The sequence below is a fragment of the Lepidochelys kempii genome, chromosome 5 (assembly GCF_965140285.1).
Source record: "Lepidochelys kempii isolate rLepKem1 chromosome 5, rLepKem1.hap1, whole genome shotgun sequence".
NCBI lineage: Eukaryota > Metazoa > Chordata > Testudines > Cheloniidae > Lepidochelys > Lepidochelys kempii.
In genome coordinates this window covers 111,903,574-111,923,331 of record NC_136384.1, presented here as the reverse complement: position 1 = coordinate 111,923,331, position 19,758 = coordinate 111,903,574, and the positions used below count along the sequence as shown (strand labels likewise).

General features: G+C 42.7%; 1 protein-coding gene across 1 annotated transcript in view; it reads right to left on the bottom strand.

The window, feature by feature from the left end:
• ADAMTSL1 (ADAMTS like 1) overlaps positions 1 to 19,758 on the bottom strand; it is a 268,482-nt gene that overhangs the window by 173,216 nt on the left and 75,508 nt on the right. Inside the window, exons 5-7 of the mRNA XM_073345470.2 lie at positions 12,054 to 12,180; positions 3,803 to 3,877; positions 1,658 to 1,815 (exon numbers count right to left, since the gene is read on the bottom strand). Of these exons, the coding sequence (XP_073201571.1) occupies positions 1,658 to 1,815; positions 3,803 to 3,877; positions 12,054 to 12,180 (360 nt within the window). The remainder of the gene's footprint in view (positions 1 to 1,657; positions 1,816 to 3,802; positions 3,878 to 12,053; positions 12,181 to 19,758) is intronic.

Genomic DNA, 19,758 nt, shown 5'->3' with positions numbered 1-19,758 from the left:
TAGAAAGCACAGCCATAACTTTCCCCTGGTACAACTGGAGCCCGTACATAGTGGCCTGGTGCTAGGGAAACCTTGAAAGCATTATGGACTAGAGACACATGATACCTTCCATTGAAATCAATGGCAAAATTTCTATTAAGGTCAATGGCAAGCAGGAGCAGACTGTAGAAGCTAAGCATTTGCAAATAACACCACCACTTAGCTCTTATAAGGCATTTTTCATTCATGGGTCTCAAAGTGCTTTATAAAAGGATGAGGAAATGGAGGCATGGAGAGGCAAAGGCATGGAGAGGCAAAGTCACATAACAGAGCAGTGGCAGAGCCTGGAACACAATCCAGCTGTCCTGATGCTCAGTTCAGCGCCCTGGACCATGTTGCCTCCAGCTATAATATTTCATTTGTCCAAGCCGAATGAAATTCCCAAACCACTAGTAAATAATGAAAAGTAAATTAAATCTAACAATCTAAGCGAGGGTGTAATTTGTAAAACAAGAAAGGATTTTTTTAAATATATAAAACATTTTTAATTGAGAAAAGTCTTTTGAGTTTGGATATATTCAATCAGTGCTGTGGGGTGACATTTCAAGGGTTGAACTGCTCTCTTTAAACTATTCCCGCCTTTGACCAGGAAGATATAACTTCAGCTTGTTTTCCTTTGGCTCTTTGTTCACCAGACATTTTTGGTTGCAGGGTCTGGACTGGATTAGAGGCCGCTACCATGCTGAGAGAGACAGAGGACAGTGCTTTAGTGCACTGCTCCAATCCAATCCAATCACCTATCACATTTTCCAATACAGCATTCATACTTCCAGCTGCCACAAGGTCATCAGCATTAGCTTAAATCAAACGTCCTCTGGCTCTAGGTCCCATGATGAAAAATTTATGGAGTCCTGGACATGGTACAAGTTTTACAGCTTTATGGATGAAATCCTTCAGGTCTCTCTGACCTACTGAAAAAAGGATTACAATAAAATAAACCCCCAAATGTTCAGTTTTGTGTGTGCATTTTTCCTACAGAATGTGTGCATTGCTTCCAGCAATGTGTTTTGTATTACCTGGAAGAACAGAAAAGCGCTAATGGGAGGAAACAACTTGATTCTTATTGCCAGTGCAACACAAAACAGAACCTCCAAACAATACAATGGCTTCTTGACCAAAGCCATCTTGCTCACTTTGGGGTCTTGGGGCCTAGTTCTCTACTCTATTACACCCATTTTACACTTTCAGTGGGGCTACACTGGTATAAAAAACATCAGCATAATGGAGTGAAAACTTGGGACCTCAGTCTTTTTTTTTCATGTCACAAGCTAAGTAAGCTGCTTGGCTTTCAGTTTATACCTATCCCAGACAACATCTACTGAAAGTAATCTGCCTTCTCTTACCATTAGTCCATCTTTTCTGCATAAGACACACATGGCATGTGTGTTCCTTTCCATAAACTCAGTCTCCTTCCCAAAGAGCTTCCAGTGAAACTTTTATAATCTATTTATCAAGAAATCCAGAGAGGGTGCAGGAAATAGCCTTCTCTAAGCCCTAGATATAAACATTTCCTGGCAAAGGATGCTCTCTAGGAAAGATCCCTGTGGTCTTTCTGCTGCACCAACCTGGTTTCAATATGGGTTTTTGTTTTTACAAAGCCATGTTTGAGCCACCTCACCTTGACTGTGAAGTCTGCACTGAGAGGCCCAGACATTCTCAGTATCTCCTTGTCTGGAAACTTCTGGAAGTCAACGCTAGAATTGTCCACCAGGAAAGAGCCTGTGGAGCTGAGGCTGTTTTCTCCCTTCACGCCTTGCAGAGTCTTGGTTTCCAAATCTGACAAACACAAAAAAAGATTACCCAGAGCAGGCGAGCTCATGACAGTTACAAAATAATAATCCCATGGGGATGGAGTGTAATAAATAGTAAAGGAAAACCAGGCCCAAATTAACCAACATACACTCAGTGCCTCTCGGGGGCAGGGGGTTGGAGGTGGGGCAACCACCAGATTTGTGTTGCTGGCATTGGAAATGACCAACACTGATTGTTGTTGCGACCTTGTACAAAGGGTCACAGAGCCACTCAGGTTTGGCCTGGACGTCTCTCCATCATGACAGGGAAGGGTGCGGGGGAGTGGGATTGGTCTGGACAAATTTGAGTGAGTGGCATTGTGCCACGTGATCCAAATCCAAATCACAACCTAGTGATTTCATCTGTGCCCCACTGTCCCAAATCTTCGCTGAGGCAACATCTCATTCCAAAATAAAACAGGTCCCGGATCAACCTTTTCTCTCTTACTTCTAAAAATTGACTCTCTTGGCTGCCATACAGCTTAATTCCATTGCAAAATTTTGCTAGCTTGGGAAAGAGCATGTTTGCTGGGAGAGAAGGCAGGAGCAAGGGAAGAGGTAAAGTCATTCACAGGGAAAGGAATAACAACTACACTAGAGCAGGCCAGGAATATCCAAGGGTCCACTTAAAAAATTATGCATTTCAGAGGATTTGAACTTTTAAGAAAATGTTATGTATTTTTTGTTCTAGTTTATAACCTGTAATTTGCTGGTGATTATTCACAGCTCTAAATCTAAACAGCTATAAAAATATTAAGTAACTACTGCTATCTCAACACAAATAGCAGATCATATACTGGGATTTCCAAACACACCCTTTCCATTGTACCAGGATGCAAGCACTTTGGCATGATTTCCTATGCATTTCAGCTCTGTGCTATTACTAGTGCTCTGTTAACGTTGACATATGGCCTGCTGTCTCTTACTGGGTCTATGCTGTCAGAAAGTTGTGTCCACACTTGGGGGAGAAAAACCACTACAGTATTTTGTAATTTCCCCAAATGCTACATCTTACCAGTTACACTCCTTTGAGTGTTTGGGGCTATTGTTAGAGAATACTGCAGTATTTTCTTCTATAAAAGCAGGGGAAGATTACTTGGCTCACTTGCATTTTGATCTATCTTCAGTGACACTGCTGAAAAAGAGGCAGCAGGTGGTTGGCTACTGCATAGGTATGCAAGAGAGGGGAAGAGTGCAAAGGGTTTTCCCGCCCTGTCTTGTGTCCTTGCTCACAGACCAGTCAAAAGTTATCCACTGTATGACACAGAACTTGTGTTCTCCTGAATGCAGAGAATGTTCTCTGCTTGCACAGTCTGGGGTACATGGCACTCCAAAAAGTGCAGGGAGGAAGTAGGGCCATCGTCCCCTCTCCTGCTCCCTCCACACCAGCTGCAGATGTTGCAACCATGAAAGGGTTAGTCCAGTCAGTGGGCTCATCCCCTCTGGGGCAGGGTGACTCCTTAACTGAACAGTTTGGCTCTACACATGTGTATCCTTTCCATTCTTCTCACTGTGGATGAATAGGGTGCATGTGGGATAAAGAGAGCAAGAGATTTAAAGAAGAACAGAAGCATGTGCTAAACTCACGAGCAGTTTGATGACAGAGCTCAGCAGCAGAGAAGCCTGTACTCTAACCTCCTCAGTATCTCTGCAGTCAGTGGGATTTTTTTTTTTTAAAAACAGAAGAAGTGCTTGGCATTGAATGAGTCAGCCAAAAGATGAATACACAGAAACGGTTGAAAAACTGTGGAGGGACAGAAAAAGTCTGAGCCTTTGGCCACATTCTACTCTCTGATGCATGTGCAAGTCCACTGATTTCACTGGGATTGTCCAGAGCACCCGAAGGCAGAATTCTGTCCCGTGTTGAAATCAGTGATTTGAGAGAAAGAAACCAGACATTTCTGTTGTAAATAAAACACCAGAGGATACCAAGGATCTTATAAAGCAACACCACACCGGCTTTTTCTACTTACGTAAGTGATCAGGTCCTTTCAACACTAGACGAACATGCCTACTTCCATAGGGAACAGCGACAACAGTATCTTCCGCTGCAGAGAAATGCAAAAATGCATGGAGTCAGTAAGCAAAGGACACCCTCCTGTCTTCAACCAAGCATTGAAAGAGCTGTTCGCGGGAAAATTAAAAGCCAAGCTTTTGGTACCATAACCCCTCGTCCTCTCCCCGGCAAGTTCCGACAAAAGGCAAAGGTCAGCAGTCATCTTAAAGGGATGTTCACATTCCAACCTACTGATTTCATTTATACTCCACTGTTACCCAAGTGTCTAAAGTGGGACTGATAGCTTTTCATTTCACTTGACCTCCAATTAAAACAAAGCATCTCTTACTCTTCCAAATTATTTTGGCATATATATTTGTGCTGAATTAGGGAAGTATAAAAATATTCAAATGCTCAAAGGGAAAAGTCAAAGCACTGAACTCTAGAACTCCCTGTTCCTTCACATACTACATGATCCTCTCCCAGCTGAACCCTCAAAACCCTTTCCCTTCTATATGCCTTTGCATGCCACATGATCTCCCAGCTAAACTCTGCAACTCCTTCCCTATCTCACAGCAGACCCTACTAAGACATGCCCCTACTGTGGTGGTATAATTGTGTTTTCCTTTCCATACCACCCACAACAAGCCATGGTAGTACACGGGCCCATTAGACCTTCAGCATAAACAGGCTCTTGGGGCCTGATCCTGCACCATTGAAGTCACTGGGAGCTTTGCCACGGACTTCAATGGGAGCCAGATTGCGCCCTTAATGAGTCCAAGGCAATAGTCACTAATCTGCTCTCTCCTGCAGTTTACATGCTGCTGTTAGATCAATGATGCTAAAGAACCAACTATCTGAATAGCATCTTGGTGCTCTGCAGGGGTACTAAAAAGGGGAGAGTGTTATGGCTCCAGAGAGCAGATTCCCCACCTTCCCGCTAATCAGCTGCTAAGCCAGGCAGGCAGGAGAGTGCTCAGCTGCACTCAGTAGCAGCCTCAGGCTGTTCCCTCCTCCTCTCTCTGCTTCCTGTCTCCCCCGCACCTCTCGAACTTGATGCTGACCGTTGGGGGCAGGAATGACAATAGTGTTGTCCCCCTCAAAGCTGAAATTTGCAGAGGATAAGCTATTACCAGCAGGAGAGTGGGGTGGGGGGAGAGAAAACCTTTTGTAGTGGTAAACATCCATTTTTTCATGGTTTGTATGTATAAGAACATCTTCTGTGTTTTCCACAGTATGCATCCGATGAAGTGAGCTGTAGCTCACGAAAGCTTATGCTCAAATAAATTGGTTAGTCTCTAAGGTGCCACAAGTACTCCTTTTCTTTTTGCGAATACAGACTAACACGGCTGTTACTCTGAAACTAACAGGAAGATCTGTACTGTCACTGGGACTTTCTGAACAGCAGTCAGACATAGGCAAGGAAAATAAAAAAAATTACAGTACTCAGGCCCAACCCTGGATCCTAGAATGTTGAGCATTTTTATTCAAAACAACTAATCATGAAATAGTTAACAAGGTCAACATTTTAATTGTCATTATTGTGGTTCAGAATCAATGCTCTGTTGCGATGATTAGGGCAGTTCAAACATCTCTTAGAACTACTCTTTCGGTCTGCAGGCTCAAGAAGATGACATGTGCTCTGTTTTCTCTTCTGTTTTATTCATAATCATAACAGCCAAAAAGTTATCCACTGTATGACACTGCCTCACAATGATTTTCCATAAAGGAAAGCTTTGGGTTCTTCGTAGATATATTTAAAATGCTGCAGACAGTGGGAAAAAGGTTGATGGAGCCTTTAAAATTACATCTATGAACATTTTTAGTACAAATGTATGTTCATAAAATTTAATGGACTGAGAGTGCTGAAAATAGAAAGTCTCTGTTTACCCATAGGTCATGGAAAGTGCAAGCAAAGACAAACTCTCCATTTTAGCCCTCAGTGTGCTCAGTTCAGCCTTCAAAGGGCTCCCCCCCATGATTCCCCACCCTTATTCTCTTGCAAAAAGTGATTCAGTGTCCACACTACTGTATGACCCTCTGATGACCAGATATTAGCACCTCTGTCAAATTCAGTGTATAGTTATGGAGTTTGTTTATAAGCCAAGTTAAAGTCTTGTAACTCAGTTCACTGAGTCATGTCACCGTCTAGACTTGTAGATGTAAGACCAGTTCAGTATTTACAATACTTTCTATCTAGCTGCCCGATCAATAGGCCGTGAATCTCATCTGGTCCAGACACCACAAAACTGTTCCCTTTTTTGGCCTGGTGCAGCTTTCATAGCATGAGTGAAATCCTGAATAGAAGATACAGCTTTCATTTATGATTGGTTGGAATATCACTAAAGAAAGCTTTCTTCCTAGGGAAAATATTTGGGAGCCATTAAGTAATAATCAATTTAGGACTGTCAGTGCTGGGAAAAAGTTCAGCAAGCTTCCCTACTGATGTCCTAAAGGATCTTTTATCAGCTGATGCCAGTGTGTTTTTGTGGAACAGTGGCCAAATAAGAGCTTACAGTATGTGTACATGCATGGCAAGGAGAGGCGGAGTAGGAGGAGTGGGAAGCCAGAGGAGGAAAAGACAGGGATTCTTTTATATAGTAATGATAGTAAGTTCATTCAATCAAAATTTGATTATCCAAACCCTGGTTAACTAGAACACTGTCTTATCAAAACTTTGGATATGTCCCTAAGGGTCTACTGAAGCTATTGTCCAAAAGATCTCCCAAATACTCTACTACCAGATCCTAGAAGCAGCACAAGTCTGAGCTGGGGTCCAACAGTACTGGACTGATCTCTTCTGCAGCACAATTGTGCAGAACCCTTAAGTGCTGCAGGGCTAAAGCTCCAGTCTCATGGAGCTCCTACACTTTGCAAAAGAGAAGCTTCAAAGCCAGCTAGACTTGGTGAAGCCAGCTAGTGTCTGTAACTGGGGGAGCAGCCCAGAGGATTTGAAGAGTATTGTTCAAGGTTTCCTAATGCTAATTAGTTTTCAAAATCTGCTGGGACAATTTTCTCTATTACCCTAACCCAATATTATCCAAAGGCTTCAGGTGTCTTCTGAGACCTTTGGAAAACTGAAGTTAAAACAGTCAACTGTGTTCTGTAATGTATCCTGCATGGGTGTGTATCTGGTATCATTCATGACAGCAAACACACATTTCTTTCATTTTTACATATAGGTTCTTGTTCAATTATTTGACCTACTATAGATTCTTACCTGTTTCACTGTATATTAACTGATTTCCCCGTTACCCTTGTGGCAATAATGTTTAAGGAACCCAGTAGCATAAGTATCTTTTCTTGCATGAGGCTCATGACTATGACACATAGTTTCCCTGCTCATCCAATTTTCTGAGTGGGTTTCAGAAAACAGAATATAGTGTCACATTTCCAAAAATGTTAATATTCTGTTTAAAAATGCTATATTTAAAAAAATCACTAGACCTCCCCATCTGTATTAGGAAGCTTATTGTTATTGTTCAGTAGCTCACACTGACAGCGTTCCCTTTGTTTTATGAGTTTTGTGCTGAAGAAAATAGAGAAAATTGTCCCAACAGATTTTGAAAACTGTGATTAGTGGCAGGACACCTTGAACAGAGTCTTCAAATTAAAGACCTACTAATGTGCCATGGAACAATTGGAAAATCTTATTGTTTAAAGACCACTCAGATTATATCACATAACTTCTTTGCATTCTTTCTCTCTCCATTTTATTACTAGGGATATAATTCACTTGCTCCTATTGCTTCTTCTCCATGTGAAATCATAGCACATTCTTTGTGAAATGGCATCTCTCTAGGGGATTCCTTATTATCATAGCACATCCTGGAAAGTCTCAGCTTATGTAAAGCAGCAGCAAGACTGTAGTGCCATTCTTGGGGCTTATGAGGAGGAGAAGGGAAGTGGACACATTTCTCCCTTGTCCCCAAGAAGAGACATGGTGGGAGTGGAAGAACACCTGGTGACTGAACTCACAGACAAACAATGTGGTGAGAAGAGGGTCAACTGGCTGCCCTATGAAGCTGAATGGAGAGAGGGTGGGAAGAATATGAGGCCTCTGGCTTCTTCCTCAGAAGATACATAGAGATATTGTGAAGGGAGAGCCCCTGGCTTGCTGGGTGGAGGGAGACATTGTGAAGGGGATTCAAAAGTCCATGATCACCCAACTCTTGATGTTTCACGACCATGCATAGAAATCCAAAGTCAGATCAATTCTCCTGGCTTTGGGTTTTGATGCAAAAAGTCTGCACAGTCCTATCAACAATAGCTGCTTAAGGGCAGGATCAGAAAAATAATCACCCTCTCCTGCACATTATCTAGTAGTATTGTATAAGGATGGGGGAGCTGTAACTACATTTGAAGCATATGAGAAAGACAAGGTAGATAAAGTAATATCTTTTATTGGACCAACTTCTGTTGGTAAAAGGTACAAACTTTCCAACTTTACAGAATTGTTCTTCAGGACCTGAAGAATGAATGCACTCTTTTGTACCAAGATCTTTTAATTATTTTAATGGGCGAAAAAGGGCATCGGCACAGGGGTTTCTCCTGTAGAAAAATGCAGGTGGGAAATCAAGGGCACATCTTTTCCTACCCTGCTGCATTTCAATTGCTGATGCCTTTGGCACAGATAGACTGTCCCTATAAATACTGAGGAAGCCATTTCCGTAGCAAGTGCTAACTGTTTTAAAGTTCTGTGAACGTCTTCCCTTTCTGGCATTATCCTTTCCTCACCCATCTGCATGGTATAAACAGTGTGGAGAACAGAGCTGGATACAAGCACCAAGAGAAAATGAATTCAGTGTGACGAGCACAACAGCACGTTTGGGATGGTTTTGAGAAAATAAACCATTTCCAGCAACTCTTGGCACAGTACAAAAAAGCCGCTGCCCAATTCCTCCTGCACATCCTGAGAAATGCGTGTTTGTAAGTGTTCCAACTTACATTAAGGGAAATAAAATCATATACATGCCCATGGGACACCTACGATGACTTCTAGCCACCTGCTTCATATACGCGCCTACTGATTTTTCCTGTCTCACATAACAACATGGCTCAAAAGTCTCTTATTGCTGCCCTCAGAGTTGTTCCTGGGGGACACAGGAAAGAAGCATGAGAAAGGAAATGTGTCTTCCTGGGCCAAGCAATTCTTTTTAAAGAGAAGGCCTGACAGGGCCGGTGCAAGGATATTTTGCGCCCTTGGTGAAACTTCCACCTTGCGCCCCCCCCTCACTTTCCCCTCCCCCGTCCGACAATCTCCGAAAACTAGTAAACTTAGCATTATAAACAACCTGTCAGAAAGCGTAACGGCTGTTGTAATGTTTCTTTTTTACCTTTAAGGCGTTTCTATTTGCCATTGCCTCTGATGGTGTCCCATTCAAAGTCTTACTATTGTGCAAAGCTAAGCAAGTGAGCCTTGCATTGCCTCACCAGCCAGGTTAGGCAGGGTGACAAATCCCCCTTGCCCCAAAGGGCCATTATCCCCTGGTGACTAATTTCTACTCCAAGTCTATAAAGCAGACTCTTAAGGTAAATACATTATTCCTTCAATATGCACACATCTCACAAAGATTCTCACTCTTGACAAGTCACCAGCCTTGTGTAGATCCCTTCCACATTCCTCTTTGTGGGTAAGTGCCCCGTAAGACACATGTGGGGTGCAGCGAGTTTGTCAGGCCTGCGGTGACAGCTGTTTGTGAAGATCGGGGGCCCTTTGCCAAGGGCTGCTTGTGTCACAGTGAGCTTGGGGTGGCTGAGAGTATGGGGCAGGGCACTGAGGCTGGTGGGGCATGTAACACGCACTGGGCTGGAGGGCAGGCGGTGCTGGGATGGGGCAGAGGCAAGTACCTGTCAGTCTTCAGCGCTCGGGCTGAGCCAGGGTCAGCAGCCTCTTCACCTAGGAGTCTCCCCTCTTGCCCGGGGGCCACTCCTCCTCTCAGGCTCCCCGGACGCTGCCGCCATAGCCACCTGGGAGGATGCAAGCCGGGGGGGGGGGGGGAGACACTATGGAGGAGACGTAAGGGGCTGGGCTCGGCTGGGGCCCTGCACCTGCCGGCCAAGAGCAGCAGGAACCGGGTGCTGCTGGGGGGGGGAGCCGGGTGGCCCAAGCCCAGGGTGGCGGCAGCCTCCGCAGCAGCAGGGGCAGGAGAGTCTACACCATTGCTGCTGCTGCTGTTTCGAAGGCTTCTGCACCATACGGCAGGGCCGGGGAGCCTGAGAAGAGGAGTGGCCCCCGGGCAAGCGGGGGAGACTCTGAGGTGAAGAGGCCGTTGGCCCTAGTGCGGCCCAAGCACTGGAGACTAACAGGTACCTGCCCCTAAGCAAGAGTATAAAAAAAAAATTTGGGGGCACCGCTTTTTGATGCCCCCAAATCTTGGTGCCCTAGGCAGCCGCCTAGTTGTTACACCGGCCCTGAGGCCTGAGATTAAACTGGCCACTACTCAAAAGTCACCACCCATTCCAGAGAACAGATGAGGCCCTGATCCTGTGAACACTTAAGTACATGTATACATTTTACTCTTGGAATTAGTCCTACTAACTTCAGTGGGACTATTCAGATGAGTAAAGTTATCCATGTGCTTAAGTGCTTGCAGGATCAGGGCCTAAGGGCCTAATTCTGTCTTCAAACAGGCATGCATGACTTGCACTGGGTGAAATTTTTGGTCAAATAGTAAATTTGCTGAAAAACACAGTTTTGGGGCAACTGAAAATATTTGCAAATGTTGGTTAAATCAATTATTCCCTCAGTTCTATGCATGACTCCAGTTTGTTCCTCTGGAAGTCACACAGGTATATCCAAGAGGGGAATTGGGTCTAACTGAGTTTCTTAACCTGGTTTTTCTTGTCAGATGTTTGATGCATGCTGAATGATAATGGAGAGAGGTTACCTTGTACCTCTCCACCACATACATGTATCTGCCTGTTGTTTCTTGTCTTATACTTAATTGCAAGCTCTTTGGACCATGGACTGCATTTTAGTTACGTGTTTGTACAGTGTCAACATGATCCTTGTACCATGATCCTTGATGGGGGCCTTTAAGTATTACCACAGTACAAATAAATGATAATAAATATGAGCTATTCATAACATAGATTTGTAAATAAATTCAGAAGTGATTTCAAGTCTGAGGACTGCACAATCTGCTCATGAACATTTCAGAGGTGAGATTCCACTCCTTGCTTTATGAATTATTCCCTCGGCTCTGCCAGATGCAGTCCTACCTCAACAACGCCAACTCCTTCCACAGATGATTCTTTTCCCTCCTCCATACAACAGAAGGTCTCAGCCCTCTCCCTCCTGCCTCAGCTAGCACATTAAGATCCAGAAGGTCACTGTGTTAATGAGTGGTGTGTGCTGTGCTCCCTGCTTAACAAGTTATTCTCTGACAAAGCAAAGATGATTCTATAAACAAATGCCTCTTATTGTTCCCACAGAAACCAAATGCAAATATAAAGAGCAAGATATCCAACAGGAATCCACAAATGTATGTACACACCCTCACACAAAATTACAGTGTTATTTAAAACTTTTAGATCACATACCATGTAGCATTAAAAAAAAAAAGAATGATAAAAATATAGAGCTGGCTCATGTAACTCCAATGGAACTCACTGAAAGCGTAAAGAACGTGCAGGAATTGTAGGACAAAGCATGAGCTCCCTTAGGGTTAGACTCAGCTGATAGCGTAAAGCATAGCTATACCATCCCAAGAGGAGCTCTGGTGTAGAAATGTGCCCAGAAAGACATGCCAATTCCTCCCCCGCTCCCTCTGGTACTGGTGGGGTGACATAAGTTACTTCTTCACCCCTAGTCAGGATGCAACACACTCCAGGCTATGTGCCCAACCAGCTAACCCGAGTAGTGAGTGAAGTGGATGAAGCCAACATTCTTCCCATTCCCTACCCACTACCTCGAAAGGAGGAGTAACGGGCAAGAAAGAGAGGCTTTCCCACTCTCTTCCCTCTGCAGAGCACCACAATCTGAGCAGTCCTTACTTGGCCAAGAAGGGGTTATTGAGGATGGGGAGGACATGGCCTGACTCCACCTTACTCACCTGCATGGCTTAGTAAGGCCTGGGGACAATCTAGCCCTTAAGAGGCTTGTGTACTTCACTAAGAAGAGGAAAGTTGGCACTTTACCCGCCTACTTGTCCCTCTGACACCTCATCACCACTTTCAGTTCAGAAGGCTTGTTCTTCCCTTTGAGGTTAAAGTCAACAGCTTACGTTTATTTGCTGAGAGCTGGGATTTAAACTGGCCTCGAACCAGCCGGCAGGTGGACCCATCGCCATTGCAGACCCCACAGTTATCTTCCTTGACAGTGCTTCCCAGCTGGTGATCACAGCCAACGATCTGACAAGAAAGAAAGATGTGCAGTTCAAACTGAGCACCTACGGACTGCTGGATCCATCTCTGCAGCTAATTACCGCCAAATTTCTCTCACATCATCCCCAGAGGGCCATAAAGTACATTAGCAATGAAAGAATCTGAATGAATCTGGCTGAGAGCTTGAATTGAACTCAGGAGCTAGATACTCAGCAGGTCTGCACTAAATGGCTTTTGCAGTTCAGAGAAAGAAAAAGCATGTTGATTTTTTTAGGGTCTTGTGAATGCTTCTTGGTAACGGTCCTATCAGAGATAACATTTTTAAAAGGTTTGTAAAGAAAAATATATGATTCTAGTTAGACTGATAGATACTTACAGAACAGATAACTAAAAAGCTCTGCTGTGATCTCAGTGGTGTCTTACCTGATATGCAGTTGGGAAAACCATGTGGTTTTAATTACATTTGACAATAATCCCACTCCACACAATCAAAGCCTGCATTCGGATAATGTTAAGGATTTGATGAAGGAGGGGAAGAATAGTTAAAACAAAGAACTGAGAGCCAGGAGATCTGGATTTTATTCCCAGCTCTGCAATAGGCTCTCTCTCTTTGGGCAAATCATTTTAGTTAAAATTTTTAAATTTGGGTGAACAAACTGGGCTCCTAAATCCAGATGTAGGCTCCTAAACAACTTGTAATGCCCACTGAAGTAAATGGGATTTAAACTTTTTTAAGCCTGGGGTGAATTTGGTCTTTTATCTGAACTGATCCTGGACATGAAATTATGGAGTTTCACCCAACATTGCTTTAAAGCCAAGAAAATAAGCAAGTCCATATTACACATATTAAATAAGCATGAAAGGCCTCCTAGCACTCTGGCTTCCAAAGCCAGCCATGGACCAGGCTTGTACATAAAATTCTTTTCTACAATGTTTGTGCTAAATTTAGAATAGATGTAAACAGTAGTGAGTTATGAATAAAGTGTTAACCTTAATGCTAAATCTGCATGCTTCCGTGGGCTTCACTTAAATTCAAAGTGCCAAATTTTAGAAGGCGATTATAACAGGTGCGGCTGTAAAAATGTATGCTCATCAGCTGGGCTCATAAAAACACACATGTACATGTGCAAATTGGGTTACTGAGCACTACAATAATGGTGCATGCAAATGGGTTTTTAGACACAAGTCCCTGACTTATATGTGCATATGGTTGTTTGTGTTCTGCTGGGCTTTGCTGAAACAAGGGGTGTTCCAATTATTTTTGTCAGCTCCCCCTTTATGCTCTCCTGGGAAATATGTGGAACCCGTTTAATGTTATGACTTAATATTAACTTTTTAGTGGTTTAGTTTCTCTCTCTTTTTCTCTTTTTTTAAAAAAACTTAAAAATTGTGTAGTAATTGGCCCTCAATTACTGTCCCAACTGGCAGAGGGCACACCGTACCATAACCCACATCAGGCCTGACATACTCACTGCCCCAACACATTCTTTTCATAACCTGTATTTTAAAAAAGTGTCCTGTTAGGTATCATTTGCAAACTAGTAACATGCTGGTCAAAAATGTGTATGGAGGTGTATAAAGAATTAGAGATGTGTGATGGAAATATGGTCTCAGAAGGGGTTTTGCAAGCAGGGCATACACACAGCCTGTCCTAGACAAAGGAATGCTGTTTTGCCTGTCTTCCTGCCTATTCACTGAAATTTAATTGAAATTCATTTTGGAGGACAATGAAAAGCAATCTACGTAGAAAGGAAACAGAGCCATAAAGCTAAACCAGCAGGGGGAAAGACCTCTGAAAGATCACAGGGGATGGAGCCTACACCCTCAGGAAGCCTTCTTGGTTCTTGAAATGGAGACAATAGACTTTGGGAAACATAAGCAAAGGCAGAAAGCCATTTTGGCATCCATGATAGGGGACAAAGGATGAGCAGCATCCTAAGAGATCACGAAAAGTGGATCCTCTTAACCTAACAACAAAGAATAGCTGGAATTGACTACAGGTGAGAAACCTGCTTGGATAAAGATTATAAAGTGCTGAAATTAAGTTTTAGTCACTAGAAAGCATGTTTTGTTTGACTTATAACCATACCTGTGTTTTCTGTTCTACTTATTGTAACTTAAATATCTGTTCTTTGTTAATGAACATATTCTTGGTTTTACTACAAAACCATCTCAGTGCTGTATACTAAACTGAGGGGTGAAGTCCTCAGCTAAACGAACAGGCTGGCGCGCTCTGCCTGTTTGGAGGCAGTAAACTTAATATCTTCTGTGAGTATCCAGTGAGAGGCACTGGACGCTGCACGGGAGATGTTTTTTTGTCGGGGGGGATCAGGACCAGAAGCGCTGTTGGTGTCACCCTGCCAGGAGTAACCAGGCTAGTGGAAGTTGGGCTGAGGCCATTGTGCTGCGAAGAGGCTGCTGGTGTCAGGGCTCTGATCTAAACCTGCACAGCACAGAGGCACCCAGGGTTACAGGTCACATGGTGACAACCCCTTACTGGTCTGCGTGAACCCGCAAAGTGTCACAGTAATAATAATGATATTACTCCCTGTACCATGAAAGCTCCTTCAATTAATGTTAGTCACAACACACTATGTAGACTTATTTTAAAACACAATGCGGTCAAATTCAGACTAGACAGAACCAGACAATTTCTTTGACTTCACCCACTTCAACCCTGTTCAATTTGGCATATATATTTATGTGTGAAGCCATAATGACTCTATAGAAGCTAACAAAGGCCACGGGGTAAATGTTAAACATTTTTGATCAGATATACATGTATAAAAACTGCCAAGATAGAAAGAGACACTGTTCAGCTGTGTAGCAGATAAAGATGAAATAATCAAGTTTATAAAGTTACTTCTAACCTGAGTGGAAACTACTTACTCCATTTGAAGCTTCTGCATATAGGTTTATGAATCCTGTGGGTGGAGCCATAATAGACCTAATTTTACATTGTCAATCTTGACCATAGGTCTAGGGCCTTGTCTACATGCAAACTTGTACAAAATAACTAAGCTGGCTTTAATTGGCACCTTTTGTTATTTCAGTACATATTCTGTGTGTGGACACTTTGATTCTGAAACAAATATCCACACACACACTTGCACTGAAACAACAAAAAGTGTGAATTACAACTGACCAGTCAGGCTATATATGTTTTTTTTTTTCTCCCGTATTAGGACACTAGGATATGAAATCAGACAGATACAACTGCATGATTGAAATACTTTTGCATGGAGCTGAATAACAGCCCACACCTACATACTAGGCAAAAAGGCTCCTGTTGAAGATCCTGATGCCAGAGGAACTGCAGGCATTTCCCCTTCCTCGATCCTGGCACCACACAATAATTTAAAGGTATGCTCCACAATGGAATGCAAATCTAAATGTGCCCACGCATACCTCATACTGCAAAGCACATCTGAATTCCTTTTGGTGTGAAAGGGCCTGGATATAAAAACAAATTCTGTTCCATCCATCCAATTTCAACATCAACTTTTATCCCCTTAAGCCCTCATAACTTTGCTTGTGACTCATCAACAGTCATATCACCTCTGGCTGTGATCTTATGATATCTCATTTATAAATTGAGCAATGTTGGACCAGGTCAGTACTTGGATGGAAGATTGCCAAGGAAAACCTCAGGTGCTGGAGGAAGTTGTGTTTGTGATTCATTATTCTTTTTGAGACGATATGGAGTCATTGACCCAGCAAGGCACTGTTCTGCTGGAAGTGCTGTATTTTAAATGGGACAAAATGGCGTTCTCTAACCGCTTGTATTCACTAAAAATCCTATGGCACCATATACAAGATCAGAGGTGTTAACCTCACTGTCCTGGCCAAATTCTAATTTAGATCATTATATTCTGCCTGAGTAAATTCCTCTGCAGTTTTACCTGGACATAGTATTTTCTTCAGTTCTTCTCCTAAATTGCTGCCCAGTTTTGTTGTACTCTAAGTTATTTATGTCAAAGTATTTAAAATATCCCCATCCAAAACTCCAGGCCCCTTTTAAAGGTTATAATAAAAAAATCCTTATAGATAGGGACTGGACCAATTGTTCCTTTCAAGACAACAACTGGACCAAAATTAAAAATGTTCCCCCCTGAAAAAACTTTCCCTCCATCTCATTCTTCACCCCTTCCCGCTCGAGGAAAAGCCTGGGAAAACAGATGTGTTATCTGTTAAATGGCTGCCACATTCCATTCCCCAGAAGTATCTGTATTTAAGTGAGGTGGCTTAGGAGGAATGGGGAGAAATTATTTCTGCAGAGTTTGTAATGAGCTTGGTGATTCTTTAGGATGAAAAAAGATGTATAAAATCCTTTTGTGGAGTTTACAAGAAAGAAACTGTACAAGTTGGGTCGGTACTTGACTATGGTAAGTCAACTTAAAAAAACACAGAGCTCCTGAAATACCAAAGAGGCTGAAGCAACTCATCTATGAGTATAATCATTCCTTCCTCCACTAGCAGAGGGAATCTAGATCTGGTGGAGTTAGGGTAGAGGCGTGCCAGCTCTGTAACATTATTTTCACCTCCCTAGGACCTCACGAGGTCCTCTGCAAGGATCAAGAGCAGAAAGAGGGTGAGAGCAGGGCTATGGATATAACCACTATCCATGGCATTGTATCCCCAGAAATGCAATGCTCACTCAGTCAGCACTCTCTCTCTTCCTTCTCCATCTCTGTAATGTGAATCAATTCCAGAGAAGAGGTTCTGGGGTAATGGACATCAGTGCAGTAATAGGAGCACAATTCCTAGATAAATCCTTCTGCCATCGAGTCCAGGTTCAGTTGGGTTGAAATAGCTATGGAGTATTGCCAAGGCACAGGGCTCCCAGGCAGATTATTCCCAACCATCTGTCATCAGGACTAACTACTGAAAAGTGTACCATTGGAGATGTAGTATGGCCAGAGTTTGGCCCATGAGGGAGAATGGGGCCATGATGCACTTGAACTACAGCTCCCCTGAAGCCCCACGACTGCTCAGGTGGGCAGAGATTAATGTAGCCATGACTTGAACCAAAAAACTTTTTGACATTTCTGAATGATAATATTGCATGATTTTCATTCCACAAAAAGTTTTGAAATTTCTACATTTAATCCATGACAAAAACAAATGCCAAAAAATTGGAGTTTCCCTTGGATGGAAATTCTGGTTTTTTATCAACTCTAGCCCTGACTTTCATAGATCTCAAGAGAACATAGGATATAGGGTGATGAAATCCCTGCCCATTTCACAAAGGGTGGGGTAAGGAAAACCTGCCTTCTCCCACCCAGATAGAGTGATGAAGTATAAACTTTGCAAGTTGGAATTCTTGTAGTTTCTAATCCCTTCAGCGTGCTCTCACAGTGCTGGGACAATCTGTGCACTGTGATATGCTATAGCATAAAATGTCACAAGTAGCAATCATGCCGTTCATTTTGGGCCTGATCCCAAACCCATGGAAATCAACGCAAAGGCCATTACATCAGTGAGTTTTGGATCAGGCCCTTATTTATTTGTATAGGCATTTCTATGGGGCTTATCGCTGTAGTACTTTTAATAGAATGAGACGCTTGAATACATCATGTCAAGCCTTGGAGGCACCCCAGACTTTGTATAATATAAGGAAGATGACAGCTACTTTGCACACCCTACAACGTTGGGGAAATCACCAGTTTGATCAACAATGGTGTTTGCTCTCTGCACAACAGATGTTACCAAGTGTGTCATCTTCTGACAGTGCACACCCTTAGCTGAGCTGACTTTTAACTCTCCTTTTGGGGTTAGTTAAGAAACAGCCCAACAAGAAAAAGCCAGAACAACAACAGCTCAGCCTTAGTTGGCTCAGACTGTATTGTTCTCTGGATGCATCACAATGGCTCTGCTCAGAGGTAAAGATTCAATATTGCATTTTAGGCTGAAGTCCCATACTTCGTGCTGCGTTGGATTCCTTCCCATCACCATATTTGACTGAACTGACAGCAAAATAAGCTGGAAGAGTTGGGATACTCCTGACATTTAGATACATACCTAAAAATATTTTTACAAGACACTACATGAGAAAAGAAGGCCATTGAGCTAACAACTGAGCTAACAATGAGCAAACTGCTTACGTGCAGTTTAAAGATCCCAAACGGAAGGTCTGAGAAGATGACTTGGAGCTGAGTGTATGTTGCCCTGGTGGACATGAACTCTGGCTCTGCTTAGCAGACTTTTCCAGGAATAAAACTGCACCAGCAATGACATGTTCTGGTTGAATCCTGCCTGCCTGCAAATGCCCTGGAGTAAGAAGTTTTCATAATCATTTCTTTTCAGCATTGAGAAATCTTGTGCAGGAAATAATATGATAAAAGTAAGCTTGCAAATCTAGCCAATTATAAATAAATCTGCTTTTCAAAGACCCTCTCTACACTACAAATACAAACTGCTAAGACCCCATTAGCAACACTGTTGTCCCTAAGCTGGTTACAAATAAGGGGCCAAAGCCTTGATTTGTGTGAATTGTCATAGTTCAACTGAAGTCAATGGAGCTGTGACCATTTACAAACAGCTGAGGATCTGGCCCATGGGTTCAATTTGGATCTTAACCATGTTTTATAATAAAGCTGACATATTACGTGCCCTTGAACTTTTGTCTGGTTATGAAATAGGACTAAGGTCCAAGTTACTCTGCAAACTCACACCATGTTTGTTACTGAGTTATGGGACCACTGAGTTGTATGCCTTATATTCCTGGTCATGGCTGCATCTGCAGTGCAGATATGCAGTCCACTTACATTCTGCATTTGCACTTCTTGCAGTCTCTCTCAATATTTTTAAAATATTTAAAAAATACAGCCTTAATATATTAAGTATGAGAGCCAAATTTGGCCTGCAGAGCCTTTGTCTCAGATTATTTATTAGTGGTGATGACGTCCAAGGACGAAAGAACCCTGTTTGCGATACAGATTCCAAGGTGAATTTGCAGAGTTAGCAGTAAGAAAACATGCTTTTGATTTGTAAATCGAGTACAGTTTCTATAGAATTTGTTGCAAAACAAACACGGAACCCCACAAAGTCATTTCTATAATTACTTTTTAAAAATGAATTGCATTTTAATATTGCTGCCATATTTCTCTCCATCTTCCACTGTCACGATTATTATTCATTATTTGTATTATAGTTGCACCTAAGAGTCCCAGTCATGGACCTAGGGTCCCATTGTGGTAGACTCTGAACAAACACACCAGAAAGATGGTCCCTGCCCCAAAGAGTTTACAATCTAAGTTTGCTCTGTCTTTCTACCTATTATTTATTAATCCTTTGTTAAACCCAGACCATGACCTCAAGGAGCTGCATGCAGATGCCGGGGTCCACCTACCCAGACCATGCTGCAGAATCAAAGCCCAGGAGACAAAACAGCTACTGTTATAGCAGTAGGAAGAATGCTGTTGACATTCCCAGTGGTCAGAGAAGGAACCCATGGTGGCCATCATGCATCTTTGGTTCAAGTTACCCCATATTTAGAGGCTTCACATTTACTAAGCAAACCTCAGCAAAGAGAAATACAGGATACAAAGATGTAGCCTCCTTGTGAAACCACCCTTGATTTAAAGGAAAATCATCAGAGGTGAC